The sequence below is a fragment of the Bison bison genome, unplaced genomic scaffold (genome assembly GCF_000754665.1).
Source record: "Bison bison bison isolate TAMUID 2011002044 unplaced genomic scaffold, Bison_UMD1.0 scf7180017864530, whole genome shotgun sequence".
Taxonomy (NCBI): Eukaryota; Metazoa; Chordata; class Mammalia; order Artiodactyla; family Bovidae; genus Bison; species Bison bison.
Genome location: NW_011495080.1, coordinates 7,577,191 through 7,596,280, shown reverse-complemented (window position 1 = coordinate 7,596,280; position 19,090 = coordinate 7,577,191). Strand labels below are relative to the sequence as shown.

At 38.7% G+C, this 19,090-nt stretch overlaps 1 protein-coding gene across 3 annotated transcripts in view; it reads right to left on the bottom strand.

Annotated features, from left to right (window-relative positions):
* The window catches only part of UBE2H (ubiquitin-conjugating enzyme E2H), a 101,993-nt gene that overhangs the window by 17,197 nt on the left and 65,706 nt on the right, over nt 1-19,090 (bottom strand). For all 3 annotated transcript variants that reach the window (XM_010831678.1, XM_010831680.1, XM_010831681.1), the window contains 2 exons: nt 9,994-10,033; nt 8,621-8,673 (listed from right to left, as the gene is read on the bottom strand). In XM_010831678.1, coding sequence (XP_010829980.1) covers nt 8,621-8,673; nt 9,994-10,033 — 93 coding nt within the window. The remainder of the gene's footprint in view (nt 1-8,620; nt 8,674-9,993; nt 10,034-19,090) is intronic.

Genomic DNA, 19,090 nt, shown 5'->3' with positions numbered 1-19,090 from the left:
GCTTGACGTGGTCAGCCCCACCAGGAACCACAATTACCAAGCAGGCAGTCCTCTTAGAGACCTAAACATCATAATCTTCGTCTGTTTTTCATATTTAACATCCAAAATGCTGTGACTCAGAAAATACCACCACTGTACAGCACAGTCATGGACAGGTACCACCAACCGTAAGAGCCCGCCTCCATTCTCCAATGCCACCTCTCATGCCCGCTTTTCTCACCATCCTTCAGATGCCCAAGGCCCTGGGTTCCTTCTTATTCAAGCTAAACAAACAACACACAGAAAAACTTGTTTGGAAAGACATCAGCCACCTGCACAGCTATGTGAATTCTGTGGTCTTTGTATTAATATAAAGAGTGTATTTTACACTCTTATTCCAGGAAGTTCATCATCTCACAATTTTAAAGAAATTAAGTCTATGCTGATAACTACCAAACCATCTTTTACATTTCTGGTCTTAAACTCGACATGGCCTACAATTATTTCCCTGAATATGCCTTTCTCCTAATACCTACGTTGACTGCTCTAAACCTCTGGAAGGACCTTGGTTAGCTTTTTCCCCTTTATTCCATGTATTCAATCAATTTTCCAGACTCACTATTTACCTTAATGAAATGCCTCTAGTTCCTCTTCTATTTTCCCTGGCATGTAACTATATCAAGTCCAATGTATCTCTCTGGCCACACCACGCAGTTTTGGGATCTTAATTCCCTTATCAGGGATTGAACCCGGGCCATGGTAGTGAAAGCGCCAAGTCCTAACCACTAGACCCCCAGGGAAGTCTCCCAGTCTATCTTTCTAGATCTGCATCAGGACAACCATCTCTGGCTTCAACCTTCCAGTCTCCAAACGCTAGCCTTTGGAACCAGAGAACATGTCCTTAAAACAATCACTCAGGTTATTTCCCATCAAGAGCAAGTTCCTCTCATTTTTCCTACAGTAATTTGTATTCCAGAAGCATGTTATCCAAACAAACTTATATTTTACTGACCCTCTCCCTCCAAGAGAAGGACCCCTGGCTTCCCAAGCTGAGAGTCACTGAGTTAGCCACAACTCCCTAAGGTGTTTAACTGTTTTGTAATTCAATAGGAAGCAGGGCTAAAAGAAGAGTCAAAAAGGAAAAGTACCCCTTACAATCAGAGAGGTAAAAAGATGGGCAAAAGCAACAGGGAATAGATTCTGGTGGCTTAGGACTCTCGACTCTGTGACCTCCTCTTTCCATGGCTTTAGGCCATTATAGTTGAAGCTGATGGCTAAATAAGTTGAGATCACCAGGGAATTAAAGCTATGTTATCCTTGATTTGCCAGAGAAAATCAGCAGCTGACCTTTTAAAACCCCACTGACTGACTCTGCTTATCTTATGAAGAATTAATTCAACATATTGCTAAGTAAGCTATGGATTTACAGTTATATGCTCAAAAAAAAGCCAACCATAAAATTCCATTTTGCTTACTCAAGTTTTTTTCTTTGGGGGGGAGGGGGTAGGTGGGTGGTATCTGTATGTATAAAAACACACTAACATACAGATAGTCAACATTTGTAAGATTGAATCAGGGCAAATACAATTTCCAGGTTTCCTCAGGTTATTTAAGAATTTGGGGTTAATTAATAGATCTTGACTTTTCTACTCTTGTCAGCTCCTAAGAAGCTGTACTACTAATGATGGATTTGAGTTTTTTTAAACTTTTCCTTCTGCTTACAGTCTGTGAATACTAACGCCAATCAGGAGGAATGCCCTCAGATAGGTAGGAGGACTTGAAAAAAGAAGTGGCTTTAAGATGAAACATTCTCTAACTAACACGAACCTAACTTAATATGGAAAGCCTATTTCTATAGCTGTTTGAGGGCACATATGTGGCAAACTGAAGCAGATTACTATGAAGACCTGCTGTGGTACTGTGGCACAGAACCAGCTGGCCACAAGGTTTGTATTTAGTACACCAAATGCTAACATGCTTTAATGGAATACTATATCCGGCACACCAAAATGCTAGATGACATACTCAAGAATGTATCCAATCACTTTACTGAGAGGGTCTCCTGTGTGGATAAATAGGAAAGGTCTGAACTCATTAGATTTATGCGTGTTCTCGTGTTAGACCATGAAAATGAAAGTCACTCAGTCATGTTTGACTCTTTGCAACCCCATGGACTGCAGCCCGTCAGGCTCCTCTGTCCATGGAATTCTCCAGGCCACAATACTGGAGAGGGTAGCTGTTCTCTTCTCTTGGGAATCTTCCCAAACTCCTGCACTGCAGGCAGATTCTTTACCAGCTAAGCTACCAGGGAAACCCATGTTAGTCCATGGGGATATTTTAAAGATAGAATAAGGTCTCATGCATGCAAAAAAGCAACTTCCCTCCTCATACCTTCTACACAGAATTAGTAGGAATTAGTAAGAATTAATAAACACTTGAAGAATTTTTGAAATATTCATGATATACTTAATCTCATTATTGAAAGCATTACACTTTTAAGCATTCCAAGCTAAAAACAAGTATTCCTGTCATATGTGGGAAAGAGCAATGTCAAGGACACAGGGTGCTAATTAAAACCTGGAGGAATACCAGATACATTCTGCCAAGTGTCAGATCACCAGGTCACTGATCAGAGGTGTAGTTTTATAACATGGAATGTTTTAAAGCATTCTGCTATCTTAGAAAATCATCTTTCATCCACTGCCTAATTACATCCCCTCCCAATAATGTCTTTAAACTGCAGAGATCTGCAGAATGAAATGAATGCTACTACACAGATCAGAAGGAATAAAAGAGACCCTCGTTCAACAAAAACATTCCCCTTGTTGTCATATCAATCTCGAAACACTTTCCACCTTACCTGGGTGTTCTTTAGAGGTCATTCATCCTAGTTTAAACCTGGCATGACCCTGCTTGCCTTAAAAGATTGCAAGCTAAAACATGGTAATAGGATTTGTTATTAGCCTTCTAGAAATGAGGGCAGTTAATGTATAATTAGCTAGTTGGATTGGAAAAGGCAATGGCAACCCACTCCAGTACTCTTGCCTTGAAAATCCCATGGATGGAGGAGCCTAGTAGGCTGCAGTCCATGGGCTCGCTAAGAGTTAGGCACGACTGAGCGACTTCACTTTCACTTTTCACTTTCATGCATTGGAGAAGGAAATGGCAACCCACTCCAGTATTCTTGCCTGGAGATCTCAGGGACAGAAGAGCCTAGTGGGCTGCCGTCTATGGGGTCGCACAGAGTCGGACACGACTGAACCGACTTAGCAGTAGCAGCAGCTAGTTGGATATTCTTACAGTCATACTAAAACTCATTTTTAAAGTTTTAAATTACTAGGCAATAATTTAGTTTGTCTTTAATGTCAGAAAAGAACAAGATAACTTCATGGAATTATAAGGTAAGTGGCCATGGATGGGGAAAAATTTTACCTAGACAAAGTGATCACAAGCAAAGAAAGAGAAAACAAATCTATAAAGTCACAGTCACTTTCTTTGCAGCTATAGCCCCAAAGAAAGAAGAACATGGCTGTGGCTATCTTTCAGGACCATAGCCTGGTTCATGTCCCACGATCCACAAAGCCTGGACTACTCCATGGTTCTAATGCTGACCGTCAGCAGATGTGAATGTGGTGTTTTTAATGAATTTCTGCTAAGTTGTTCAACCCAAGAAGGCCCCATTTTTCTGTGCATAGCTAATTAAATTCTTGGGCCACAGGCCAACACCAAATCTAAATATCTACAAGCACACAAAGGAGGTGGATCATGAAGCTAGCACTGTAGAAACCATCAAATCCCAAACTCCAGCATATTTCTTTTATATCTGTTGCAGGTGACATTTCTCCCTTAGTCTAAGAAACAAACTGTTCTACCTGGCCTCAGTCTAGGAGACTCATTATGAAATCCAGCTGCTCCAAAAGCAGGATGACATTTGTGATTCCAACACGGATCAATACTGAGCTCTCAAGCCTGTTCAAACAGTAGTTGTTGGTGAGTCAATCATCCATGCAGACAGATAAATGTATCTCTTATCTCTACAACTACACTAAAACGTCTAGAAACATACCAAGCAAAACTCTAAAGCAGCCTAAAGCATTATTGTAAGATACAGTTACCCTCAGGTACAATCTGAGTAGTTTGGAAAGATTCACAGACTACCTGATTGAAAACAGGGGTGTAACAACAATGTATGTCCAATATGGAAAGGCTTAAATTCACTTAGCAGCTTAAAGTCATTAAGTTATAGCACAGTACTATTAAGTAAATTTATGACTTAAAACTTTTCTAAATGCCTAGTAAAAGAAGCATTGTTTCTTCTGCCTAATTCCAATCTCAAAGTCCCCGAAGTACTCCTTTCATTGTAGTCAACTTCATTTGTCTGTTATTGACTCTCCAAATGACTCCAGGGGAAGTAATTTCCCAAATGTTGATTATTCTCACCAGCAAAATAAGAGGAGTATCCAGTCCATTGGCTAGCAACCCTAAGGGTGAGAATAAAATTATAAACTGCCCAATTTTATAAGAAAATTGTCTTCCACATTACTTGTTCACACTTAATCCACAAATAAGTAATTTATCAAGTCAGTCGAAAAATGAGTAAAAGGAAGGCTAGAGACTGAAACATAATTTGCGAGGATCAGGTATGCATGGGCCAGAAGAGTGAGAGAGAAACTCAAGTTGTATAATGCAGTAAAGGTACCTGACCTTCCAGGAGTGTGGGTTAAAAATACAATGATGGATAAAATATATTTTGGAGTAAAAAGGAAGACTGGACAACAGAAGAGGAGCTAAGAAAGCTACCTACGGCTTAATGAACTTTCCTTTCACCAGTCTTTAAAATTACAGTTGTTTTTCAAACTGAAATCCAGATTCCCTTGGCTGAATTGCAAGTTTTCCAAGCTTTTATCACTGCTGCCTGCAAGAGCAGAAAGGGATATAAAAAAAGGATGCTATCATACCGGACGCCAAAATGAAATCAATCTTGTGATGGCATATGCTACTTTCCTTTTGATGTTGCAAAGAGTGACAAGAGTAACTCCAAACTCGTCAGATAACTTCATATTGATGACAAGCAGCATCTTTAGAAAATTAACCATATTACCTACTATAATTCGTTCTCTGGTGAGGTACATAAAATTCAAAATTACTGGGTGATTCAACTACAATTATACCAATTTTGAGCTTCTGAATGAACAAACTGCATGTACACTCGGTAAAGGAAAAGCAGGAGGAGAACAGAGGCAGTAAGTCAAATGGGCTGCCAGAAATCAGTTTTCTTTTGCAGGGTTGCAGGTGGTAGTCACGGTGGTAGAGGAATAAAGGACTAAATTTGCTACCAACATAAACACTGTTTATTATTAGGTAATGATGAGTATAAATCTGAAATTTCAACTAGAAATTGCCATTACAATAAAAATATGTATACATATTGCACAGTACATACCCAAGGCAGAGTTAATTGCAGGAAATTTCACAAGTATCTCCCTGCTCCTTACCATATTATACAGTAGAGGTGCTGAAACAAGTTTTGGTTACCAAGCTAAGCCTTTTGCTTTTCAGTTGAACATCCATGTTAACTTGCCAACTTTCTCCTATTAGTTGTTTCATATTCGATTAGATTTTTTTTGTCCTTTGAACTAGAATAAGAATCACAGCAGGAGACTGAGTGATTCAGAATTTACCAATTATGAACTAACCTTCAGCCAGAGGGTTTAGCAGTTTGTAATACAAATTCAGTTCAGATCTCAAGGTCAGATAAGTCTAAAAGAAACTTCAAGGTCACCTGAACCAATCCTTTCTACCAGTACTTTTATTAAATACATAAATTGTAGTTACCTGCTCCTAATAAGACTTTTCATAGAAGAAATGCTGGATTTTCTTGAGGAATAGTTTGGATTTGAGCAAAATGTCAAAACAATTCTCCCGTGATAAGTATAATTTTGACTGTACTCTAAAAATATTTCCTTCCTGGTTTCCTACACTTACCTATGTGTTCATGTTCTTGTATTATGGAACACTTAAAGGTAACTCATACACATGTGATTGGGAAATCAAAATTTGCTTTGATCAATGTGGTTTAATCCTTGTTACTAAGTGCTTTGCAAGGTAATACAAGAACATATTCTAAAATTTTGTAGATGTGATGAAACCTTAGTCATATTGGCCTTATGCTTGAAACTCTATTATTAACCTCATATATTATGACTGTTGGTGGGAATCTAACATGGTACTATTTCGGAAAATAGTTCCTCAAATGGTTAAACAAAGTTATTGTATCACCCTAGACATATCCACATAGACTATGTGTGGACAAATATTTATGGAGGCATTATTCATAATAGCTAAAGGGCATAAACAACTAAAACGTCTATCATCTGACAAATAAAAATGGTATCTGTGCTGTAGAATATTACTTGGCCATAAAAAGGAATGAAATACTGATACATGCTACAATATAGATGAATCCTGAAAACACTGCAAGAAGTGAAAAAGCCAGTCACAAAACACCATATATTATATTAATATAATTCCATTTATAAGAAATTTCCAGAATAGGCAAATCTATACAAACAACAAGTAGGTTAGTTGTTGCCTAGGGCTGGGGGAGGGGCTAGGAAATGAGGGGGTGATAGCTAAAGGGTACAGGATTGCCTTTTGAAGTGATGGAAATATTCTATGATAAAAACGTGGCAGTGGTGTAGTGAATAATTGTGAATATACTAAAAACTATCAAATTATACACTTTACATGTGTGTATTTTACATATGTGAATTAAAGTTCAATAAAACAGTTATTTAAAAAAATCTATTCTGAGATGTGAGATGCTTGAGAATCAGCGAACCTCTTCCCCAAAGCTCCTCTGGTCAATAGTAAAAGAATTAGTCAAACTGAAGTCCAATTTACTTTATTGTAATTGGAACCAGCTTGCAGTATTTAGTTATGTACATTTCTAAAATGTGAATGCAGTTTAAGACAACACATCATTACATCAGATATTCCAGGCAGCCTGCCATGAGACATTTTTACCAAAAAATCCATCTTGAAGGGAATTCATTTAATAAACCTCAGAGTGTATGTTCTTTCCTGTTGCCTCATCTCCTTATAAGCTGCCGTTTCCCTAAACTCTCATGTTAAACAGTACTGGGCATGGTTAAGTCACTGACTAATTCAACAAATATTTGAACCCTTACTGTACACGAGGTACTGCTTTAGGCACTTGTACCTATGTGCATACACACACGAGACGAAGTCCCTGGTCTGGTGGAGCTTACAGTCTGATAGGACAAGATGAACAATAAACAAATTTTAAGGTTTTTAAAATAGAGGGTGCTGCACTATGGAGGGACGTTATTTTAGGTGAAGTGGCCAGGAAAGGAGGCTTCTCTAAGGAAGCATGTTTGAGATGAGAAAAGAAGGTGCCAACCACACAGAGATCAGGGAGGACAACTCCAGGGAGAGGAAATTATTTCTGAAAGAATCGGGAGGAGGGAAAAAGAAGGATTAACTGTGCTGCTGATGACCAACCTCTGTGGTTCTTATCACCAGGTCAGTGCAAGGTGACTCGCAGATGGAGTCACCAAAACCCCTGGAATAAGGGGTCTTGTGCACCTTCAGACCACCAGAAGGTCTCATAACAAGAGGCGGCCGTCTCTGCTTAACCCATGCCTGATGTGATCTTTCCCTCTCTGCACCTCTCAGTAAGTGTTTGCTGTCTGGACCATTCATTCTTACAAACACACTGGTGCGAGGCGCTGTGCTAGGCATGCCAGGACTTAAAAGACCAATCGGACGGGTGCCTTGCCAGCCCTTAGGGCAGCAAATAATCCAGTAGCACAGACAATGTCGGGGCAAACAACAAACACTAAGTAGAAAGCAAAAGCCAGCACCACCGCCCTCCCCCGCCCCCAAAAAAGAGCTGTAAAATTGAGCCATGTCCAAAGATTACTTCCAGCTGGAGCATCAGGGGATGCTGATGAAGTGGGGGCATGAGAACAGGGAGACTCTGGGAAGCCTGAGAACTTGGTCATGTGGGGAGAACACACAGACTGATTTGTTGTCTCCCTAATTAGCTTTAAATATATTTTAAAATATTTTTAGCTCCCCAACCAAGTTATAAGCTCAGGGAAATAAGACCTGATACTCTCTCTCTGTGACCTCAATTTACGTGCAGATTCACTGTGAGAGATGTCAGTTTCAGCAATGAAGGTAAGGCTAAATGATTCTTTGCTTCATAACAAAGTTTTGATTTTTGAAACAGATGATCTCCCAAACCTCCTAATTACATCATTTCATTTCAAAGGGACATTCCTAAGGGTTTTTCCAAAACTAAGGCATCAGATAAACATGTATACAATGTGCTTCAGAATAACACATATATGTTTCTGTTTGTATTTGTGTGTCTACATGTGAGTATCAGTATACCTTCACTTCAGAATCTTAAAGATTATTTCAAACTTTCACTGCTAAACCAAGTCTGTACTCATGAGAAAATATGTTTTTTCACTGATTAAACTTTCCCACCAGGCCTTCAAAATCCCTTCACATTCCCAACAAAACATCTTAAACCAGAGAAGAAAATCCAAACAATTTTTTTTAGGCATTGTCTCAACATCTCTAAAAAATATTCCATGGCCAAACTCACCATAGAGAGCTGTCCAAGTTTGATTAATTACATCTAGACACACAGTTCCTGACCTGAAACAGATGGAAAGAATGGCATTAAAAAAAAAAAAATCAGAAAGTTAGTTGCATGTATCAGACAACTAATTTTATCATCAGAAATATTTTTAATAGATCATTGGAAAAAAAAAAAAAACAACTCCAAAGAATCCCAATTGGTAAAAACAAGATGAGGAGCAGAATATACATAAAGTCTTAAGTGTCTCTTTGCAGACTGAAAGGGAAAACCAGTAACTATACAGTGGAGAAACCAGACAACACCATAACCAGGTGATGAGAATTAACACTGTAATCAGGGTAGACAGACTTGTGTGCCGCCAAATGGAATACCCTGGGGAGGACACAATCTTATCTTTCGGTTTTCCGGTCTTAAGAGCATACTCTGAACCTAATAAGGGAAAATCAGACAATCCCAAATTGAGGGACAGTCTATGACATAACTGGTCTTTATTCTTCCAAAATGTCAATTCTGTACAAATCTGAGGAATGGTTTCAGATGGAACTACTTTAAAGAAACATGAAAACTAAATGCAGTAGATGATACTAGACTGGATCCTTTAATGAATGAAAAAGGTGCTAAAAAGTACATTACCAGAATATGGCAGTAGATGAAAAAGTACTGCATTAATATTCATATTCCTGAATCTTATGACTATATTGCAGTTACATAAGAGACTATCCCTATTAGGATGATTGACAGTTTTAAAAGACAATGGGGCATGATACACACACACACACACACACATATATATACATACAACCTCTCAGAGTTCAGAATACTTCACATGTATACACGTGTGTATATACGTAATATCAAAATTTAATGCTATGACAAGGAAAAACTGTGGGACAAACAGTATTCTAAATTGCCCTGGAAGTAGAAAATAAGAGGCACTTTTAGCACATTTTAAAATACCACTAAGAAAATATTGGGAAGAAAGGGGTAATTGTGATTGATTAATTGTTTGCTTTACTCTCAAGAACTGAGAAATACTTCAGGGGCTGAAAATAATACACTCTGTACAATGAAGACCAATCTCTGGACTGTGTCTATACAAAGAGATGGAGATGTGAAATAGTACAAATGTTAGCTGGATATCAAGGGAAATGAAGGATTCGTTTGTGACAATGGAAAAAACCAAGGAGTCCAATAGCAGACTTTGAACTAAGTGGTTTAGAATATCACATTCTTGGATTCTATAGTGTCAGTGACTTTTCTGACAGTCCTATCTGTTGATAAAATCCAAAAAGATAATTGAGACTTTTTTACAATACATAAACTCTAATCAAGAGCAGTTGCTGCTAAGATTTAAATATTTTAAAATAGTTACTTACGCTTCATCAATGTTGGGATGGAAAATTTTATTCATGAATCCTGTAAAAAGAGATGTTAATTAGCAGCAAAAAGTATCCAGAGAACAATTAAAGTATTTCAGTGTTGGAAATAATTTCAGTATTAGGATAACTCATTACTTTCAATCTTAGATCTTTGGTTACTGATTAGACTATATTCTCCTGACAGTGTCAATAACTTAAAATATATCAGTGTTCTATTAATCAAATGGGCAAACTTTGAGAGCAATGAAGCTTCTAATAATCATTAGATTATTAGAATAATCTAGTGAAGCTTCTAATAATCATTAAAAGAATTTTCTGAGTTATGATGATACTTGCCAAGAAAATGTATAGTATTAAATGGTTTATAACTAGTGCCATGATAAAAGTTAAGAAAGCTACTCTGACTTTCCTCCCCGAAAGTTTTATTGTTCAATTTCTAAATGTGGAGGTTCTGCATTTGAACTTCTCCTTCTGAAGCTCAGTTACTGGCATCATTGTGCTACAGTGTGCGGAACATGAATGAAGCTGTTGAAACACTGAAGGAGTACTGCTTCCAAACCACAAAGGATTTCATAAGAACAGTGACCAAAATATTGCCTTTAACTTTAGTCTACTCATTCCAGGAAACCCAGTTTTGATTAAAATTGGGGCAACCAAGAAATTGGGCAAGGTGTTTAAAAAAATTCTGTAAGATGGCTATATTTGTCGGGGATTCAAGCTTTTTGATTTATTCCTAGAAAAACAAGTAGGTATAGACTTTTAAACAAATGTATTGGTATTTAACTTCTGAAAAGAAATTATTTTCTAACATAAAACCAGTGATTTAATAAATATGTATACAAGCAAATGACAGTCCTCTAGAGCAGAGAGCCACTGTCAAAGCTGTCATTTTGTCATCTTTACCGCCTAACTTCCTTTTAAGACTTCCTTATTCAGTTCCCTAGTTTCAATAAATTGAAGTTCCTTATTAAGGTGAGCATCACCACGTCCCAATCCCACCCTCCCTCACCCCATAGCTCACATTCACCTCTTTCATTCATTCAAAATATATTTGTTCAACATCTGTGTATCAGGCACTGTGCTTATTTAGGGTACAAAACCAAATAAAGACAGTACACTATTCTTGAGGAGGTCACGAGACAGGAGCAATGGGACAGGAGACATGAAGAATAATTGCAAGATGCACAAAGAGGTGACAGGGAAGCATGCATGAGGAGAGGAAGATTACAGGAAAGAGGAAGACAAGCGGAATCAAAGGAGGATTCTCAAGGATGAGGAGTGACAGAGGTCAGCGCCAAAAATCTAAGAAATTTCTCTAGACTTAGAAAATGGGGATTAGACTATATGAAGTTCCAGGCCTTCCAACCCTTACTTGCTCAAGCCACTCCAAGTACTAATCACGGTTCCGATTTTTGTTCTTTAATCTTTGGTATTAAAATAGCTTAATGCTTTATCTACCTACTATGAAGAAAGTCCATGCAATCTTTAAATTACTCTGATGCAAAAGGATTTGTGTCCAATTACTATGTCATATTAATTTTTCATTAAAGATGTCTCAAAGTCTAGATTCACAAAGTATGTGTTTATACGGAGATTACAGTAAGCCCATGGAAACATTCATGCCTTAATGTTAAGAGAAGAAAAGGCAGGATAGAAGTTCTACCTAACCTTAGAAAAACACTAATACATGTATACAACAAGACTCGTGAGGATATCTTTTGCTGTAGTATAAAAACCAAGAACTAAGTCCAACCCCATCACCCAGGGACTGGAGAGATGTTGCACATCCTTGTACTGGGAGTCCTATACAGCTGAGGTAATGAACTAGGTCGGTATGTATCAATTAGGATCGAGCCAAGGCTGAGGGGAAACAAAAAAACTGCAGGATGATATATATACGCATCATGACACCGTTCAGATAAATGAAAACAAAGCAACACTGCATATTCTCTATGGTAACAACAACAGAAAACTCTACTGGACCAGCATATACCACATTTACAAGAGCGATTATTTTAGTGAGGGTGCAGGGTCAAGGTCATGGTGGAAATGGGGAACAAAATGGGAAACAGTGATCAAGGATGAATTTAATTTATAGAACTACACTCCTTTAAAAAGGAGATGGTGCTTGCTTTGGCAGCACATATACTAAAAAGAGATAATGTGCTTACATATTATTTGCTCTTTTTTTTTTTAAAGTGTGCATACTGATAAGAAAACTGGAAACAAAAATGTACAAATATTAACAGTGCTTCATTCTCAGGGGTGAGGATATTTTCTCCACAAGTTCTAGTGAGGTGGACACACCCAGAGCCTGTTACACAGAGTGAGTAAGCCAGAAAGAGGAAAACAAATATCGTATATTAACACACATATATGAAATCTAGAAAAGTGGTACTGATAAACCTATTAGTGGGGCAGGAATAGACACGCAGACACAGACAACAGACTTGTGGACACAGCAGAGGACAGAAGAGGGTGGGACAAATTGCGAGAGTAAAACAGCTAGCTAATGACAAACTAGAGGGTGTGGGATGGGATGGGGAGTGGGAGGGAGACTCTAGAGGGAGGCGACATATGTACACTTATGGCTAACTCCTGCTGTTGTATGGCGGAAACCAACACAACACCGTAAAGCAATTATCCACCAACTAAAAAAAGAAAAACCACCTCCACCTCTGTACCAGAAGTAGGACTACAGCGATGGAAATGGGCTAGAAGGAATGAACCTTCAGAAAACTAAATAAAGCATCACTGTTTAATCCAGGAACCCCACTCCTGGCTTATACCCAGACAAAACTCTTAATTCAAAAAGACACACGCACCCCCCATGTTCACAGCAGCATATTCACAACAGTCAAGACACGAGACAACCTAAATGTGCACTGGCAGATGAAGCAATAAAGAAGATGTGGCACATATACAATGGAATACTGCTCAGCCATAAAAAAGAACAAAACAATGCCATTTGAAGCAGCATGGATGCAACTCGAGATTATCATATTAAGTGAGGTAAGTCAGAAAGAGAAAGACAAATAGATACCACATGATATCCCTTATATGTGAAATCTAAAATATGAACAAATGAGTCCATCTATGAAGCAGAAACAGAATTATGGATGTAGAGAACAGATAGGTGGTTGCCAAAGGAAGGCTGGGGTCAGCAGATGTAAGCTTTTATACACAGGATGGAGAGTAACAAGGTCCTATTGTATAGGATAGCAAACTATATTCAATATCCTATAAGCCACAATGGAAAAGTGTATTAAAAAAAGAAAATATATGTATAACTGAATCACTTGGTACAGTAGAAATTAACACCACATTGTAAATTAACTATATTTCCATAATAAAAATAAAAGAATGAAGCTTCAATAATGTGATGTCACCGGGGACCTCAAAAGTGTAAGTCAAGGAAACAGCCATGGTGAAACAAGCCTGAATTGTTTATCAAAACTATCTCTAAAAGAATAAGGTGCCTGACTCCTTGTACAAGGTCTGGAGATGACATTTGGCATCAATACAGTTTCCACACTATTTTTCAATTAAATCTAATTTTTGGCTTGATTGAGTTCAAAACTACATAAAAAAGAGAACCAAAAAGGGCTCAGTAAACATATTCTTCAGTAACAAATGGGTTGGAGCCCAGTCCCCATTGTCCCTGCTGAACCCCATCTAGGTGTGATGTGGAGAGCAGAACCTGCCTGGAAGGGTCAAAGTGCTAATAGGGGCTTGGCTTCTAGTCCCAACTCTGCCTTTTAACTGCAGGCCTTGATCAGGTCACTACACTTCTGTGGGCCTGTTTATTTACCTGCAAAGACAGAAAGCTGGACGACATGATCTCCAAACCCCCTACTCTTATTTCTGTTTGTAAAAGGACGATCAGTTCTAAAATCTAGGATTTAATAACAATGGCCAGAGCTCTGAGAACAGAGAACTTAAAGAGAAATGGCCAATGGTTAAGTCCATTAAGGAAATTAATTCTGTGAGGGCACATTTTAGGTACAGAAGTATTCTGGAGAATGTAATACAAAGCTTCTAACATGCTAAAATACCACGAAGAGATACAAAAATCTGCTGACTATTCCAAAGTAGGCAGAAATGGCGTTTATAACCCTGCCACTGAGAAACAAGCACAGCCAGACCAACTCTACCAAAAAAACAATTTCCACAGTAGTCATCTCCTCCTACACCAGTTTTTTCTATTGTTAGAAAAATTACCCGATGCAAATAAATGGAAAGGGGTATGTGTGTGTGTCTATATATACACACACACACACACATATACACATATATATATACACACACGTCCTTTACATTTGTTCTTGGACAAGCTGTGGGAAGCATTTCTGGCAAAGCTATTTACATTCTGGATAATGATGGCAACAGTGGAACTTTTGCACAAGGAGGGGAGGAGACGGATAAAGAATAAGCTAGGAATTCAGGGAAGGAACGTTCTCAGGACTGAGCGTGTTTGCCCTGGCACGTTTTCCTTCCTTTTGGCAAAGCTATCACCACCCTAATGAATTTGTCTGCAACAACAGAATTTTCCCAACACTTGTTTCCATTCGACCAGGAACTATTTTGAAGATATTTTAAGAGAACATGTTTTGAAAACTGCTTTTATGGAAACATGACAAGTGGAAGCAGCAAGTCATTTTTAATCCACGTAAGATTTTATTCACTACCAGACATGTTCTAATGGTACATTTCAGTGATTTGTTCAGATAAAATTCAGAACTCGTTCCAATTTTTTGGACAGTTATTCTCTGGTATGGCTCAAGCACTTATAAAAAGGGGGACAACAGGTACAAACATTTAGCTGAACAGCTTACCCCCTCTGTCCTCTTATCTTTTATCAGAAGGAAATCAGATTTGTAATTCTGGAGGAGGAAGCCAAACCATGCTAAGCTGATGCAAAACTACACATCTTAGAAAATAAAAGCACAGATTATTAAAACAGAAAAATATGCCATGCTTTTGCTTGTTTCACTCACTCCAACACTCAACTGCTCTAGAGTTGACCCACAGGCTAATAAGCAGAGAAAGTAAATAATACCGTGCCGAGTCATGCTGAAAACGTTTTTTTTTTTGTTAATTTCAGACTGTTTCTGTATCCAATCCCAGGAGGGGATCTGTACAAAGTTGTACACACTTTCAAATAACTGATACTGGATCAATATGTAAATAAAGGAGGCAGAAATTAACCAAATTTCCATCTTTGTTCCTTTTATTCGTGGGGATATTTTTAGTGATCAAATTTGTGGATAGAATGAAATACCAAGGGCCAATCACCTATTCAGAAATTGCATCCAGAATAATCTTGAAATGAGAGGTCAAACAAGGTGACTCATGAAACAAGGTAAATCCACCCTAAGGTAAATGGGTGAAAAGCACGAAAGGCAGAAATGAGAATTTTATCCTAGAGAAGAAATGAACCTGGACTTCAGATGGGCAGCTGTGGCTGATACAATTTAATTATAAGCTTATGAATCTCTGTGAGAAAGTATTAAGTTACTCTGGTGTTCCATCTTCAGGACAAATACCCACATAAAGTAGACCATTCAGAATAAAAATGATCAATTCTCTATTTTTAAAGTAGATAGAATTATTTAAAATATATTTATTAAAGATTAAATCCTATCTTCCCTAGCAGTGTCTCAGACTATAAATTTTTAAGGGCAATAACTTGGGTCTTCATTCCTAGCGTGCAGGAGGTAACTGGAATTAGGATGCTCCAGCTGAAAAAGGGGTGTGGATGCTGCCAGCTTCATGGCGACAGCTCTGCTGCCAGCTTTGTGCATCAGTGCATCCTCAGATAGATTTTTCAGCTTACCTCAGACAGCCAGGCCCAGCCCGTGGCAGCCTGCACCCAGGCAGAAGTCTCTTCCGAGAGCTGAGCCTTTCCTACTCAGGACAGCTGGACCTGGGCCGGTCTCTTCTTGGGTGAGGAACCAAGCAAGGAGCTCACTCTCATTGCCCTGTGTCATGGGAAATTCTGAACTGATCTTTTGTGTGTTCAGGAGATCTAAACTCAACAAGGGGTCCTCTTTTCTGTTTCTTCCTTTCTCTCTGATAATATAGAATCTGAGGAATGGGCTGGATGGATAAGAAAAGTTTATTTATAACTAAGAAAAGGTGAAGTGTTATCCTTCAACAGTACAACTCTTCTACCAGCCTAGTAGATTACCAAAACCTACTCTCTGGCAGTTCCATTTTTTGGAAGATCGCCTTCTCTTTCCTGTCTCCACAGTTTATCTTTCACTCTCCTGGTCACTCATAACCACACTGACTCAATCAGGCAGGATTTATTTTCATGGTCAGAGGCAGGGGAGTATGAGCAGAACATCCTGGACATGAAATTTCAAGACTTAATTTCAAGTCTCTGCCACTTACTATACAAAGTTGGGGTTAAAATATCAGGCTCCAGTCAGGCTGCCTAAGTTCCACTTAGACCTACTGAATCTCTTAGCCTTTCTGTCTCCTTGTTCATAAAGCTGGGTTAAGTAATGGTATCCACACATCATAGGAGTGTCACCAAGATTTAATGAATATATGCAGAGCATGTGACCAGTAACTGGCACACAGTAAGTACTCAGTAATGTTACTATTAGCTGACAGAGTTCAGGCACATAATTTCATATCACTTTCCTCATCCTAAAAATGAAAGTATCTGCCCCAATATAACCTTCTCTTAATCCTTCAGGAATTGTCAAGCGCATTAGAAGGTATTTTGATTATGGGATATTAGTTTGTTTTTTTTTAATAACCCTATCACACTGGAAATGGAAAATACATCTACTCTAACATTTATTATTAAAAAGACTGTTCTGATTGCATTGGCATATGGCAAGAACACTGGAATGGAAGCTAGAAGGCAGACTCTGCAACTAGTCAGCAATTCTGTATCTCTGCCTTCCTAGGTCTCATTTTTATCATCTTTCAAATAAGGGAACTGGATGGTATAAAACACCAAAGTTCCTTCTAGCAATATGGTTTTCACCAACCATGGTATTCACAAGAATATGAACAAAATCTTCAACTGCATGAACAAGCTTTCCCAAGGGAACCAAGATATTATTTAGTTTTTAAAGTTTTAAATGAATTTCATTTAACTAAAGAAAAATGAAGCTAAGAATATATGTTTTCATTAGACCACCAGTCCTAAAGGGAAAGTGAATTTTATGCCCAGAAAATGTCAGAATAACTAATCAGCTCTAAAGCTAGAGGTTATCTACTATAGTTAAAGTAGGACCTGACCTAAACAGTGAGTGAGGTAGGATTTCTATGCAGCAAATGGAAAGACTATATAATCATAAATTGCCAAAGGTAGAATTAAAACTGACATCAGCCAGCTTCAGGAAGGAAATGGGTGAATCTTCTCACAGAGGCAAGCAAGAATAAAAGCAAAGCTACCCCTCAGAGGTGACATGGGAAAGGGAAATGAAACCGACTACTGTTTTTACTCTGGCTATACAGCAAGATGAAGCTAAGTGGACTTAGATATTGCAAACTGTGCACAACAGGTTTTTCAATGAAAGGGCCAATTTGGCAACTGACTTCTGCCATCACTGAGAACTTCAGCACTTGGCCCCCAAGTTTCTCCCCCATCAACTCCTGTCATTTTTAGTGATACAACTGCCTATACAGACCATCCTCATCATACCCTAGCCTTTCAGTTATCTCAGCTTCTCCTCAATGATCTTTCCTCAGTTCTATCTCATTCACACTCCCAGGACATGCTTTTGAAGTCTGTCATCCCTACAGACGGCTTCACTTTCAAAATCACAAATTCAGACATCCCCTCTCCAATGACAGTCTCCTATCCTTGTCAAAGCGCTTCCCACCCCCATGAACAATTCTTTGGCCTGTGAACTCTAATCCACTGGCCCTCCCCTTTTTCTACCTGTGTATGTGCACGCATGCACATGTGCTCAGTCATCTCTGACTCTTTGCAACCCTATAGATTGTAGCCTTCTTCCTACCTACCACCCTATTTTCACTCCTTCTCCATACTAAGTCTAAAAGCTATCACCATCATCATTCTCTAGCACTCTACTAATTCCCTGCCCTCTCCCCTCCAAAATGCCCGTCTACAATGGAAGGACACCAATCATTCACAACTGTCTATACTTGGACTTGAGGATGCCACTAAATAGGCATTCACTCACTGACTCAAACAATATTCTTCTGCAGAACAGGCAATGCACCAAGTCCTGAGTTGGGGAGATAGATTTTTAGTGAACCATACCCAGGGACTGTCTTCATGGAGTTTGTATCTACTGGGTTGGCAGGGAGAAGAGATGTTAAGTAAACAAATGTACCAGTTTTTAAAAATACACTCTATAATCTCTTGTGGACTCAACATTCCCTATAATTTTCCTCTCTCCTTTTTGTAGTAGCTTGCTCCCCCATCCTCCAATGACTTGTACATTTTACCAGTAGGTTTCAAATCTCTCCTTCCCTTTGGTCCTCCATTTCTCACTTAATAGGACTTAATAGCCCTGTGTATTTTTCATGCGAAAGTGGGTGCTAATCAGCAGGACCCCTCATTGTCCCCAACAACCCCCCATGCTAATTTCTCCTGTCTGAACAGCTTGCTCATATGTCCATGGTCTTCTCAAGTACCAGTCCTATCTTGTCCCTTCCTACAGTGTCAAAGGCACCACTCCTTCATCCTCCTCCTGACCTCAAACATCACCAAGCTTTCCCTCTCTTCTAGACAACTCCCTACAATGAGCATATAAACATCCTTTGAAATCTCCAAGAAATAGAAAGCAAAGCCTTCCTTTCATCTTCCTCTAGGTACTAGCCTCCTTTGTATGCTTTACTTAATACAGACGGATTTCTTCAAAGTAACGTGGATCTACATCACAGATTTTCAACCTTGGCACCTTGATCCAACCCACTAGTACCTCTACTATTTCCCCACAACAGCAGAGTGGTCACTGAACCTGTTTAAAACACTGCAATGATCTTTTCCATTACATTAAAAATATAACTCAACCCTTTAATCTGGCCTACGAAGTCCTAATAGGGCCTCGCCCTGCCTACAATTTGGACCCTTTCTCGTATCTCGCTCTCTACCCAGCCT